The sequence below is a fragment of the Engraulis encrasicolus genome, chromosome 8 (genome assembly GCF_034702125.1).
Source record: "Engraulis encrasicolus isolate BLACKSEA-1 chromosome 8, IST_EnEncr_1.0, whole genome shotgun sequence".
In the NCBI taxonomy this organism is placed as follows: Eukaryota; Metazoa; Chordata; class Actinopteri; order Clupeiformes; family Engraulidae; genus Engraulis; species Engraulis encrasicolus.
Window position 1 is genome coordinate 28,816,710 of NC_085864.1, and position 14,704 is coordinate 28,831,413.

Consider the following 14,704-nt stretch of genomic DNA (forward strand, 5'->3'; position numbering starts at 1 on the left):
TCCACATACTAGTGACAAGAGATGTGTTTGCTGCTCTCTAGTGGCCAAGTTAGGATACACAGCAGAGATCGAGAGATGCCAAATGAAAAGTCGGGCTCCTCCAAAGTCCACCCATGGTTGGTGATGACATAGAAATGCCAACGGCTAACTTGACAGAGAAATCCATACGAGAGCAGATAAAGTGCATTATCAAATTCAGTTTATAGAGACAGTGGAGCTCAGAAGAAAGCTGAGTGGAACATTGAAAAAGGGGGCTGGACTGGCATGATAAGAACTTGAATTTAGTCAGCAACTGGATGATAAATGTCAGATACATGGCCAACTTGGAACTCTCCACAGTTCGAGCACATCGGGCAAAGCCAGAAACTGTGGCTGCTTGGGGACATTTTGTTTGTGAACTGTCTGAACTTTTTAGAGGCTCTTGAGTTAGGCCTGTATCCCTTCTTGGACAATTTTCTTTGGTGACAGCACCATTGGATGGACCCCCCCCCCCCTCTTCCTCTTTGTCCACTATTCCCTGACTTCATGTTATGAGAATGACGGTTTGTTTGTCTTATGTTTTTGTTTTTACTAAAAACCTAATAAAAAAAGAAAATGGGGGCTGGGACTCCAAAGATGAACAGATCGTAGAGACTAGAAATGTTTTCAACTCCATAGTTTTTGTCTGTAGGCCTAGTGTTTTTCCAACAACCTAACAATGCTTCCCTCCTTCACCTTGAGCCATGTAAAATAAGTCACAATCACATACTAATTCATACAACATTTCAGGGTCTTCATTAGGCATTGGGTTGAAACTTTGGGTCGAAACCTGTATGACCTGTACATTTTCAAAGCAGAGCCACAGTTACGGACAACTACTCTTTCCACTGATCAGATATGCCTTCGACCTGAACCAGGTATCAGAAAGGTGGGATGTGCATACTCTTACTCTTTTTTTTTTTAAGGTTTTTTTTTGCCTTTTGAACTTTATGATAGTGTAGTGAAGATGGCGACAGAAAGCAAGTGGGGAGTGGGAAGGAGAAAGCGAGGAAGGACCGGCAAAAGTACCCGAGTCGCCCACATAGTGAACAAGTGCCCTACCGTTAAGGCCATGGTATACTCTCTTACTCTTATGAACAATCACTATAAATAAATAAATAAGTACTAATTTGTGCCTTTTAGAAATGGCTGCAAATCATCACTGTAACAGATGTGCATGCAGATTTTATACAAAAAAGGAAAGCTTTAGCAACTCTTACAACCAAAATTCATTCTGAATGTCATTTATTTAGAGGCATGTTTAAAAACCCACCAAGACTACATTCCTCCAGTAATGTGTACTGGTTTCAGCAACCAATTTGACCACAAAGGCCAAAGATATTCTGAGTTCACAAATACCCCTTGCCCGAACAGAAAGTACAGCAAACTACAAAGAAACAGGAATGGGTACTACTAATACAAGCATGTTAAAAGTATACACAGCAGCATTACAGACACTGCTTTTAGTGTATGGGTTTACAGTGTTGAATGACAGTCTAGCAAGCCAAAACTGTTCTGTTGGAGCAAGGAGCTTTTGTTTGAATTCATACATCTGAAGTACAGGGAAAGAGGAAATTGAACCCCATGAAAAAAAAATACTCCATCCATCGCTTCAGTAACTGGTTGAAGAATGAGGAATTAGCAGGATATCAATGATAAAGGTGAGGAGTTTTGTTACAAAGAATAAAAGGAGTTTCTGTCTCTTGTAGTAGAACAATACAACTGTCTCTGTCTCTAGTAGATCAGCAATACAAACTTGGAATAAGGTTACAAACACAGCCAAGAGCAAGAGGAATACCTCATACCGTAAATTTGATGAAGACCACAGCATTTACGTAACAGCGAAAACAACTTTACTACTCCCAAACACGACTGTAGCACTTCTACTTGCTATGCAGATTGCATAAGATGGAGGAAAGGTTCAGTACACAAGGAAGACACAACCAGGCATCTAAATCTGCTCAGTTTCGGAAGTTAATTCATGACGAATTTACAAAAAAAAGAGAAAAATTAAGAGAAAACTTTCAACGTGTTTCAAGGCACTAAAATACAGTGTCATAGAGGCCCCTGGTGGAAAAAAACCCTTTCCATTTTCAGCATCTGGTCAAAGCATCTCTCATAATGCTACAACACACCGGCATACGCACACACACCACTCACACACATAATAAATCACTACAGTATTGCAACCCCACACACGTCAGTCAGTCCCTGATGATGTTTCACACAACGTCGTCATCGCACCGTTTCGTTTTATTTGTCGTACAGGTCCATGGGGTAATGCTCCTTGTACTGCTGCACGTGCCTCCACATGGCCTCCTTCTGCTTCTCCAGGTTCGGGGTCATTTCCTGGTAGACGTCTTCGAAGAGCAGGTCGGGCTTGGGCTTGAGGCGCTTCTCGGCCTTCTCGAAGGCCTCCATGACCAGCTTGCGGGACTGCTTCCTCCAGGCGCGCTCCTCGTCCTCGCCCCACCAGGCGCGCGCCGACATGTAGTGGCGCAGGCGGGAGATGGGGTGGTCCTGCTTGTCCCAGTAGTTCACCTCGTCCACCGAGCGGTACGCCGAGCTGTCGTCGCTGGTGCTGTGGTGACCGATTCTAGAAAAAGGGGACAAAGAGAAACCATGTCGTCAGGTTTGCCCTGATGAAGACTGATTGCAGTTGAAACGTGTAGGCATTATCCATTAAAATTAAGGATTTTAAACTTTTTTCACTCAGATCAGTGTGCTGCTATGGTGAACGATTTTAGAAAAAGGGACAAAGAGAAACCAGGCCGTCAGGTTTGCCCTGATGAAGACTGATTGCAGTCGAAAAGCATAGGCATTATCCATTTTTAACTTTTTTCACTCAGATCAGTGTGCCTTGGATCATTCAGACTACCACTTTCAACAAGTAACCTTCTGTTTGGACCTTCACATTTTGGAGATAGTCACAAGCCAAGTTACTGAAGGTCGTCATATACTTGCATTTTATCTCTTATAATTAATTAGAGATGCACCGGATCCGGTTCCGGTTCCGGATCCGGCAGGATAATACGTTTTTTCACAGGATACGGATCCGGTTCCAGGATCCAGGATCCGGTAGCCGAGGCTTTTCAGTCAAAATAGTTTGAGCAAACGTGATGATAAGGGCCCACGTGTGCGAGTAGGCTATGTGTTTCAACCCTTTCGTAGGATCCGGTATCCGGTTCCGGATCCGGCAGGATCTTAAGCAGTGGATCCGGTATCCGGCAGGATCCTAAAAATCAGGATCCGGTGCATCTCTATAATTAATTACATAACTGCTTGTGATTCCTCTATGCCACACTTCTGTAACACCAGTTGATTACAACACGTCACACTATCAACACCTGTGTGTGACTTTCTGCAGAAGACCAGTTCCATGTCTTCCATGTCTGTGATAGAAGCCGCTTACACAGTTTGTAGCAGGAGGCCATGTTTCATAAGAGTGGGTCAAAACTGATGAGGACAAATGTGAAATTTCCACATCGAGGTTTGGAATGTTCCTTGAGGGCCATCACCCCCCTGAAGGTGAGCAATCCTTCATAGCCACTGACTTCTCTGAACTACTTTCATGACGTCAAAGAACGTCCTTGCACATCCACGAAGCTTCCTGACCAAATTCCTACACCAAATTAACTGATTGTCAATTTCTCCAGTTGAAATTACTGAATAAACCCCTTTTTTACTTAATTTGTATTTCTATCTATAGAGTTGACATGCTGACGGATTGCCATGTCCACTTCCCTCTCAAATAAGGTTATAAAACAGACGTAATGCGATATGTTGACCTCTCGTCCCTGACACAATTCCAAAACTACACACCCATCCTGGAGGGCTCTTTCTAATGTCCTCCTGACCTGGAAAAGGGAAGTCACTTGTGCTCTATTCTTCTTGGTGCTTCCAGTCCAGGATGATAGACCATGAAAAGCAAACTGGTCTACTTCAGAAAGACTAGGCCAGGGATGACTGGAGCACTCAGATACTTTTTAGTTATTTTATTATATCATTATAATATTATCATTATTAACATAATGACTGATGTTTCGACGCAGTGCGCAAATTCTAGAGTCAAAAAAGGTCCTCCTGACCTCCACACCCCGATAATAATGTAATGTACAAATGTCATAATTAATTATGGTTTTGGTCGCACTGACGCCTGTGTTCATTATTGCATTACATCAATGTATCTCACCGGAATGTGTCTCCAATAGCCATTGTTTGATTGTCAGTATACATGTATGGGGATGCCGAAGCTCTTTCCAGGACTAGGCGTGCTGGAATCCCATCCGCCTTTGCAAGTATGGCAATGACATCAGGTCGCATTCCAGTGGAAATGAACTGGATATGTTTGATACGTTTTGACGCAACAATAGTGAATCACAGGTGTAACAGTAGCAAACACTTATTATGTACCTGTACGTCATAGCCTCTATGAGGAAGGGCTGGTTCTCTGCGACAGCCCTCCGGCGAGCCTCCTTGGTGGCGTTGTAAACGGCAAAGACGTCATTGCCATCCACACGGATGGACATCATCCCATATCCAGGCCCTCGCGCAGCTAGTAGGTGGAGGAGAAGAGGGAAAACATTCACGTTCGCCATAAGGATCACTCCACAATGGGAAATAAATAGGTCTTTTTTTACTTTGCTCCTTTCAGACAGGACAGTCAGAGATACAGACAGGAAACGAGTGGGGAGAGAGATGAAGAAGGATCGGGAAATGACCCTGGGCTTTAACCGGACCAGGATTCCCACTGTAATGGCACAGCACCCTAGATAATTGAACCACAGTGCCCCCTGTGAAATAGCCTTCTTTCCCCCCCATCTCCCTTCCAAGTTATTTGTCAGGATTTAGCAATAACAAATCATAGAGTTGGATCAAGGGTTTATACTAAAGCTAATGTCCACATTGCTACTGCCAAATCTGGCTATCAGTCCGATGGATATAACCCTTTTTGAAAGTCAGAGATGGAAAAAGGCCAAAATGGAGAATATGTTCATATACGGTCACCTCCAGATGGCATGTGACGAAAAAGTCTTGCAAATATCAGCATACGAAAAAACAATAAAATAGCTGCCTCACCGATGCCATCGCCTCGATACTGCTCGTTGGTGGGCGTGGAGATGGCGTAGCCGTTGTTGCGGCAGAAGAAGATGAGCGGGCACTCCAGCGTGGCGGAGAAGTTGAAGCCGGCGTGGGCGTCACCCTCGCTGGCGGCTCCCTCTCCAAAGTAGCAGATGACGGCACGGTTGGCATTCTCCCTCTTCAGGGCATAGGCAGCACCGGCAGCTGGAGGCAACAGGAATATACACACCACAGGTCAGCTCCACATTCAAACACTCTTCACAGGCTGGTGCATGATAAAACAGTGGCCAGATTGACACAAGTCTCATCATGGAAAATGGCTGAACAAACATTCAAACATTCTACATCGTCCTTGTAGTTGCAGAACAGCAGTGTGTTTGCATGGAGAGTGTTTACACAGCTATACCAAAAGTACTGGGGCATACAGATGCAAACCTCTGTTTCAACTCTATCCATCTACCCAGGAAGTTACCTTGTGGGATCTGTGTTGCCAGAGGAGAGGAAATGGTGACGAAGTTCAGGTCTTTGCTACCATAGTGGACAGGCATCTGTCTGCCTTTGCCGAGGTCGTCTGCGTTAGCATAGCACTGTGCCATGAACAGGTCCAGTGGAAACCCACGGTACATAAGCACTCCTGCCACACACACACAAAGAACAACCAAAGTTAAGTCAAGTCAAGTCAGCTTTTATTGTCACTTTCTTCATATGCACAAGTCATAGAAGGAAAATTAAATTACATTTTCTCTCTATACCATGCCAGGACATAGACATATACAAGAGTGACATTTTACAGACTGACATAAAGTGCAAGACAGGACAGGTAACAGGTCTACATTTACTAAAACTTGTCCATTGAAGGTACTTTGGCATATTCTGTTAGCCGTTTCATCTTGTGTTCAAGGAGCACAAGTATTTGACTTCTCACCTGCTTCACGATATTGGCCAAAGACAAGGTCACTGGCATCCAACGCGGCCGCACTGCCAATATGAGTTCCTTCCTCACCATAGTTAGTCATGTAGAATGAAATACGACCCTAAACAAAAAAGTATGTAAAAAGTTTACTATTTCGGTTCCAAATTTTACCGTATTGCTGCACTTGGAAAGAATATTGGGAATATTGAAAAATACTGGTTTTCTTGAATCCCTGAACTGAAATGAAACCATTGTTTTAAATTTTGCGTTTTTTTTATTGTAGACGAGTAATCAATTTTACCATCATCTATGTGTGTATTCTTACCATTCAAATTTTTGAGAACACAGTTTTTAAATGTATATAAAATGCATTTTGCAATGCAATGTCCAATACAAAAATGTACATTTCCCAAAACGTTCCAAAATGGATATACGTCATTCAGCAACAAAGCTCTTCAAATACTTACTTGTCTCTGAGACTCATACAGGATTCGATCCATGGTGTTTAGTAATGTCATCTTCTGATAGAAGTTCAAGACGGTCTCTTTTGACAGCTGAAATGTAAAACTCATTCTTAAAACAAATCAAGGAAGTCCTAGCATTATTCGATTCGATATCATGAAATTTGATATTGTTTGATAGCAATATTGATATCACAATATAAATTTGATATATTGCACAGCCCTACTGTAGGTCAGGTCAGCGACTGCATCATGCTTTCCAGTGATGGGCAAACTGAATTCATCATGTACAATCCAGTAAAACCAGTTCCTTTGGAACATGTAGCACTGAATTGTTTGTGATTAATAAATCCAAGTATCCCCGTCCGTCACTGCTGTTTACCAACCTGCGGGTCCTCAGAGGGGTTGATGATCTGTCCAGCCCGGTCCATCACTCTGTAGATGGGGATTCCGGAGATGACGTTGGGCTGGATGAACTCCAAGTGATCCACAAACTCGGCGGAGGCCCCAGGGAACTGAGGCTTATCCGAAGCAGCTTCCTCTTGACACTGGACCCCCTACAACATCAACATCAATTGCAGATATTTAGGTGCAGAGATGAGAATATGACACTACCCTGTTACATGATTCAAACATACTGAACACAACTGATCATAATACCAACAGTATGAGTAGTATGACGGCACAGCTTCTTTAAAAAAACAATTCCTCTTTGGCTCGTCTTCATCGAAAAGACAGGTTCTGCCATAAAATATAATAATCTAACCATTGTGAACATGTCTTCTTTTCTAATCCCTTCTTTTCCAATCTTTCTGGCAAACGGCAGACAGATTGAGAAAGCCAGAGATTGGATTAGAGTTGCCAACTGTACTTTCTACATCAATTCAATCAAGGTCAAATATTACAGGTAACCTGGGTGTCTGCCTGTCCAGTCACTAAATTATGTGGATGCACCAGTGCACAACATTAAGGAAGGGACGGATAATGACTCCACCCCTGGCAAAGATTTGGGATTCTCGAGTGTGATTGTAACGCAATATGAAAATGAATCTAAAGAGGCTTGGGCTTCAGGGCCCCTGTGCCTGCATGAGGGCCTTGAATTGGTCTGGTGCTGCCATGTTGCACCATGTTGATTAAAAATATATATAACTGCAACTGTATAGCCTGCTAGTACCGAGGACTTATAAAACACTTTGGTAATAGAGATAGAAAGATTATCTTCCTGTATTCTCTCTGGTAATAGCGGCATCCAACTCTGGTCTGCCTGCATTCCGAGGTCTGGCATGAGAAGGTCAGGTCCAGGCATTGTTTTACAGTAAACAACAAAAGCATCAGCCAGGTAAACTCCTCTAATACTGACGATAGGCTTGCTTATTTCAGATAGAATTTATTCTAGAGGAAAGTGGATCAACTAGGGTGCTGTCTGACCTCTGGTTATACACTGGAGATTATGGTTATTAAATGGGCCAAATGCCTCTAGTCCCCTCAACCAAGGCTGCTGCAGTTCTGTTCCTCATATTGAACGCCCCCACCGTCGACCAATCACATTACAAGGAACTGCCGACAGGTTTTTGCGATGGTGATAACAAATACAATGCTAATGCAACAATGCTGCTATGAACACTGAACGTATTATCCAAGTACAGCAACATTATATTAGACATGTAGCTGCTAGCACTAAAATAATTACAAACTATTCGAAAAGTTGACATTGATACCAAGTTTGTGGGGAACTGGACCCACATGGGTTAACCGTACGTTTTGACCCTCTCCAACTTTAGCTAAACACATGCTAACCCACATACTGCGTAGTAGTGTCAATAATACTAATGCCATTTACTTCACCGACATGGTATTATCCCATATGCTGTACAGTAGCATATGCATCAGCGTGTTTCTAAAATGACCACAATTGCATAAAATCTGCAAGCGGAGCGAACACTAGCGTGCTAATATGTTTGCCTGCTGTTAGCTGACGTACACGACTGTGTTTTGGTTTTCTGCATGATCAGGTGGCAGGTGGATTTGCACATCTGAGAGATAACACTCACATTTACACGAAACTGCCTTTGTTGGACGAATCTGGATGCTGTCAGGGCTGGAGCCTGCCGGGTAGCATAGCATCCAATCCTAAAAAGTCTTCCTACACCTCTGACCGCCGCCATGTTTCCAAAGGAGTGCAGGGAGCCAGGCTACAATGTGGGCAGGCTACTAAAAATCTCTAGCCACAGGACTAGCCGACAGAGGGCATCATCGGGTGTGTGTAGTCCACACAGAGCAGAGCCTCTCTGTGTGCACATACATAACCTACAGTACAAACATTTAATGTAAGTCTGTGTTGGAATGTGTATGAATGTGTTTGTTTGTTGTTTTGTTTTGGGGTTTTTTGTTTGAGTTTGTTTGTTTTTTGGGGGGTTGGGGGTGGGGGTGGTGAAAAGGTTAAATGGCCTAGTATGTAGGCCTAGGCTACTGTAGGTCTGTGCGGTGTAGTCACACAACCCCATGTGCCCCCTGCTGGTGAGTATGCCAGTGCTTGGACAGGGCTGGGGATGTGAAAAGATGAAAATGAGTTCTTCTGCACAGGGAATGGAATTTTTCCAAATGTGGAGAAAAAAACATCCACAAACAAGCTGTGGTGTAATGGTTAGGGAGTTGGAAATATTAATGAATATTTTTTATTAAATTTGACAAAGCTTGTTTATTACATCATACATTCATTCAGAACCAAGGCTGTTGTTACCAAATTGTAGGCTAATGGCCAAGTTTTATGAAATAGAAAATAGTGGGCACAGCTAAATAAACAAAGCTAATCAGAGGAGCTCCATTTTAACCGCGTATTATATAATTCTACAACTTCTGTAATGGTTGGATGGTCTCAGTCACATGAAGTAGTTCCAGCAAACACCCTGATATCCTGGATAAAGGTTTGCGTCAGCACTGAATTTACACTCCTCGATAGAGGGCGAGTTTCCCTTTGAGAGCAATGATAGTGCCACACACTACCTCTGAAGGCAGACCTGCTGCATACACATTCTCTGATACACCATGTCATCGATTGCAACTCGAGTATTCTCTGGACTAACCTATAGACTCCTGTGTCTCACTAGTACAACCTCACTTGGTCCAACTAGGAGCCTGCCATCAGTGCATCAGCTGAACTGCAGTTTTCGAAGCCTGACAACTGCACATTCTTTGAGGTAGGATTATGCATCATTTAACAGACCTGACTATGGCCATTTGTTATTACAGAGTTGTTCTTAGAGAGAGATAATGTAGCTATCCATATACCCAAATGCTACACCTGTCATTGCAGTTAAATAACTAAAATTTGAAGTCAGTCAAGTGTGGAACTGACAATGTTGACAATGACTAGAAGGCCTTCGTTGAGAAGACATACATTTCTGCTCCTCAGTCACACTTAACAGGCTCTGTGTTCTTGTCTAAACCTACATACCAAGTGGATTAGGGTAAACAAAGAAAAAGAGGATATTTGAAAATACTGCAGTGCAGTATTGCAGTTGGTAATCCTTTCAACTTTCCTTCCAGGAAAAATGGAAACTGCCTTTCATTAACCCCTTTGCACAGATACACTGTTAGAACCTTATTGTCACCAAAATGGCAATGACCAAATCTTAATCTGTAATTTAAGACACTTTGCATTGTCATATGTATCAATGTTGTTATGTAGATGAGTGTTTAGACAAAGAGTGACTATGCCCGTCGATGGGCCCATCTACAATAAATAAGAGGCTTGTATTATTCTGTAGTAGTCAAGTATTCACATAGCCTGAAAACTGAAAGGAGTCACCCAAAATATCAGTATATGGTCGTATCACAGCAACTGTGAATTTCAGCACAGAGAAAATGCATCTGTGTTTACTCACTCTCCACTCTCTGTCCATTCTATAGCACATATGTGGAGCTCTTGTGCCAATTGAATGTCCACATTATAGACACCTTTAACTTATATTTCTTTCCGCACACCTCAGCTGGCAGATGCGTCAGAGATGGCCCATGGGTCACTCATCAGACAACTTGAAAAAACGCCTGCACACTGATCATTTTGCATGCATCGTAACAGGGCTCTAAATTAACACCTGCCAAGCGCTAGAAAATACCAACTTACTAGCCACTTTGACCCCTTGGTGAGTGTGTGCTTGGCTGGTAAGATTAACATCTTCTAGCCATTTTGGCTGGTGATGAATAAAGTTAATTTAGAGTCCTGATCGTATATACACAGTGAAATTATAGACACCCTATACACACTGCAAATGTATGTGTAGCCTCTTTGTGCAGATGGTGTCGCCGGCATGCCTATCACTATTTGCTGATGCTTTACTCATAACAACACTACTATGTCATAGCCGAGAACCTTAAGTAACAGATTAAGACATGACCATTAAGTTACAATTTTGGTGACAGGAAAGGCGTTAATCACTTTTTAGCAAACCTAGTAATCCTGATTTTCAGCAGTAATCCCACATAGTTAATCCCAGCTTCAACCCAGGGGTGCGTTTCTCGAAAGCATAGTTGATAGCAGTTAGCAACTTGGGTAGTTGCCAATGGGAAATTGCATTGAAATTTGGAACCAACAAAGTAAATTAAATGAAAGAAATTGACCCCTGGATATATATTTTAGTAAAATTCTAGGGCCTATATTTTAGTAAAATTGCTAAAATTGGTACCTTCAATTGTCTAATTTCTGCAGGTCTGCCGAAAAAGTAGCAGTTACCTTTGTAGGTCGTGATGGAGAAAGACTCAAAGTCAAGGGTCATGTAGGGGACTCACTGCTGAAAGTTGTTGTTGATCAGAAACTAGACATCGATGGCTTTGGTATGACACACACACACACACAGACACACACACACACACACATACGCACGCACACACACACGCACGCACACACACACACACACACACACACACACACACACACACACACACACACACACACACACACTAACAAAGTAAAAATACTTCAATATTGAACGTATATTTTGGAAGACTTTGCATTTTACTTGACTTTAAAACATTCTGATGACTTTCACTTTTACTTAGCTACATTTTTGAAAGTAATTGCATACTTTTACTCAACCACAATATATTACAAGAACAACAATTGCCAAGCATGCTTTCATGATTTGAGCTGCCAGATATGGCTTTCTTTGTATAAACTGCTAGCCACTCCTGAATTCTGACTGCCTTTGATTATAATTTATTTCATTGCCAGATTCATGAACTTATTATAGGCCCTTCTTAATTATTTGAATATAGTAGGCTTTCAGTGCAGTTGTGTATTACTTGTAATATTAAACTATAAGACATTCCATATTAAAGGTACTTTGTGCAGGAAATGGTCATAAAAGGTACTGCAACTATACTGCTCATTGGATCTGGGTTGCCAAATTTGATCTTTTCATGAACATTTACTAAGTAATAAACTTATATTTTCTAGTATGGCCCAAGTACATTCATTTTTGCAGCTAAAAATGTCTACTTTTGGAAATTCAAAATGGCGGACCATGGAGAAGGTGTATGAAAAGTGCAATTTTCCCAGTCATAATGAATACAATGAATGTACTTAGAATTTGATGGTGGTGGTAAGTATTCATGAAAAAGGTAACATTAGTGAATGGGTAGCAATAATTCTGGAAATAAACAACTAAAAATCTTGCACAGTGTACCTTTAAGTAGTATTTTGGTCGAACATTTGGAATTTTTACCAAAGTAATATTTTGGTAGGGTACTACCTGCACTTCTTGCGATTTTTCCAGTACTTTATATAATCCTACCTAGGTGCATGCGAAGGAACATTGGCCTGCTCCACATGTCATCTGGTCCTTGAAGACTCCGTCTACCAGCAGCTGGACAGCATCACTGATGAGGAAATGGACCTACTGGACCTGTCCTCTGGACTCACAGAGACGTGAGAAGCAACCACATATTATGCACACCTCCCAGGACCGGGTTAATGCACAGGATAGATATGGCTGCACCCTAGGGGACCCCACCTTCCAGGGGGCCTCCGATTGCCCAAAAGTGAAAAATTGTGACAAGATGCAATATTCAAAAATTCATCCATCGTGTTAAGTACAGTTGGTAGACATGTTATCCTTAATTTCTAGTTCATTATTATGACACTGTCATGTGAAGATTTTTCGTGAAATTTCCCTTCTGGAGGGCCCCACAGCAGCCTGTTGCCCAGGGGGCCCTGGCCATCGTGATCTGTCCCTGACGCCGCCTGTGCATTCGGCTCTAGACACATATTAGGGCAGATGTGGGCAAACCCAGGCCCGGGGGCCACATGCGGGCCCCTGAGCCATTTCATGTGGCCCCCAGAGTCATTACAAGAAAGACAACTTTTAAATACAAATTCAAACGGTTACTCAATATTCTTAAAATGCTACCTAAATCAAGAGTCTTGCAAATTTAAGACTAACCAAATACATATGCTTCTAAATACATTTAATTACAATGTGCAGGAATATCATTACTGCCAAGTTGCGTCATCTATGTTTTATCATTGACATGTGCAAGTTGTCTGTGGCATCCGGCCCTTCGGTCAATATTCTGAACCCAATGCGGCCCTCGGGCCAAAATAATTGCCCACTCCTGTATTAGGGCATGCTTTTGAATCTACATGGAGGGTGATGAGGGGGTTGAAGTAGCTAGGTTGATCCTCCTATTGTTGGAATGTGACACTGAGATATACATGTGTACTGCTATGTGTTGTTTGGTTGGTATAGGGCATATGGCAGACTACATGGATTTTTGCATATTTATATGTATCATGAAAAGGCATAATATGTAAGGTTTTTTGGCCATATACAATACTTGACAATGCTGGGTTGCCATTCTCCTCCAAACTTTCATTGATGCTTCCAGGTCTCGTCTGGGTTGCCAAGTGTGCTTGACTAAGGAGTTGAACGGGATGACTGTGCGCGTGCCCGACGGTGTCAATGACATCCGACAGATGAACAAGACTGGGTCCTCCTCCTGAAACCATTTCCTGATCGTCAAGCTCTATGAGTTCTCCTACAAACCAACAGCCCCACAGGAAACTGCTCTGGCGCTGCTGATTATATTGCAGATAGAAGAATTCATGGATTGATGAATGAATTAATTTAGCCTCTTTTGCTTTTAATTGATTGATTATCCTTTTGAAATACCATCCAGCATTCACAGAGATCTTTCTCTTGCCCCAAAACACACTCTATTCAGAAATTTGTTGAAGAAAAGGAACACATTTCTAAAGGCCTAACTGAAAAGAAAGACTCTTCATGGCTGATGAAAAGTGTAGCTTATATGAACTTACTTTGACAAAGTTCTCTGAGAAAAAAAACAATGTACAAACACATGCATCCTCTGGAAAGCTTTTTCAAGGTTTTTTTTGTGGTATACGTGCCTATAGGCTATGTAAGCATATGCTGGTGTCTAAGCTTATTTGCACACATAGGCATATAGGCCTACTGAATGCATACCGCCATCATAGTCTTGCCACTGGAAAGCCTGAAATGCGATTACTTTTCAGAGTTAATCTTGTGCTGTTCTTTGTCACCAAGAAATTCCCTTCACCTCACGTAAACCCAATTCCTTGAAACACTTAATAAACACATTTTCCAAGGTGAACCAATTTTCAGAGTTTGAATGAAGTATGAGTAATTTGGTGTAAACTAATCTTGTGTGCTTGAATAATGGAGCATATTTGCTGAAGAGCAAACCTGTGCTATGTTGTTACATTTTTTAATTGTTCTTAAGTATTTTAGGAAGATATAAAAAGGCAATTGGATAACACAGATGTCTGGCAAACTTTGATCTCCTACTTCAGCCTATAAAAAATGGTCTGCTGAAGACACACTAGTAGAGGCTAGCCTACACAGGGACAGGGATGTTAATGGAATTCCACAAATAGTACAGCAGTGGCTATAAAGACACACCCCTTGTTGAAATGCAAGTTTTTTTCTGATGTAGAAAAAAAATTAGAGACAAATATTTGACTTTTCCACATTTAATATAAACTATAATCTGTTGTACAATTGAAAAACAAACCCAAAGCTTTAAAGGGGCAAAACTTGGTTGCAAATAGTATTACACACCATTAGACTAATTTGTTGAATCATCTTTGGCCTTTATTACAGGAGCAGAACAGAGTCTATGTGCAGGATTTGATTATAGGCATTCTGCATGGTAAACAAACTGCGCAACACCAATGTTTGGTCTAGTGTATTTC

General features: G+C 41.9%; 2 protein-coding genes across 2 annotated transcripts; one reads left to right on the plus strand and one right to left on the minus strand.

The window, feature by feature from the left end:
- Positions 1-1,246: 1,246 nt before the first annotated feature.
- Positions 1,247-8,639, minus strand: bckdha (branched chain keto acid dehydrogenase E1 subunit alpha). Its single transcript, XM_063205383.1, has 8 exons — positions 8,526-8,639; positions 6,861-7,031; positions 6,481-6,567; positions 6,026-6,134; positions 5,573-5,734; positions 5,098-5,304; positions 4,432-4,573; positions 1,247-2,614 (listed from the first exon to the last, which is right to left on the minus strand). The coding sequence occupies exons 1-8, from the start codon at positions 8,637-8,639 to the stop codon at positions 2,272-2,274; spliced, it is 1,335 nt and encodes a 444-aa protein (XP_063061453.1). The 3' UTR covers positions 1,247-2,271.
- Positions 8,638-14,097, plus strand: LOC134454405 (adrenodoxin-like). The gene is made up of 5 exons (XM_063205384.1): positions 8,638-8,801; positions 9,582-9,671; positions 11,183-11,307; positions 12,271-12,400; positions 13,360-14,097. The coding sequence occupies exons 1-5, from the start codon at positions 8,638-8,640 to the stop codon at positions 13,472-13,474; spliced, it is 624 nt and encodes a 207-aa protein (XP_063061454.1). The 3' UTR covers positions 13,475-14,097.
- Positions 14,098-14,704: the final 607 nt, after the last annotated feature.

Bases quoted from the DNA above. Each gene is read 5' to 3' on its own strand.
- bckdha (XM_063205383.1), bottom strand. From the start codon at position 8,639: ATGGCGGCGGTCAGAGGTGTAGGAAGACTTTTTAGGATTGGATGCTAT. The intron at 5,305-5,572 runs GTAACTTCCTGG...TGTTGCCTCCAG, and splicing joins GGCAACACAGATCCCACAAG to CTGCCGGTGCTGCCTATGCC. The intron at 2,615-4,431 runs GTACATAATAAG...CCCTTTTTCTAG, and splicing joins ATAGAGGCTATGACGTACAG to AATCGGTCACCACAGCACCA.
- LOC134454405 (XM_063205384.1), top strand. From the start codon at position 8,638: ATGTTTCCAAAGGAGTGCAGGGAGCCAGGCTACAATGTGGGCAGGCTA. The intron at 8,802-9,581 runs GTAAGTCTGTGT...GTGTCTCACTAG, and splicing joins CTACAGTACAAACATTTAAT to TACAACCTCACTTGGTCCAA. The intron at 9,672-11,182 runs GTAGGATTATGC...TAATTTCTGCAG, and splicing joins ACAACTGCACATTCTTTGAG to GTCTGCCGAAAAAGTAGCAG.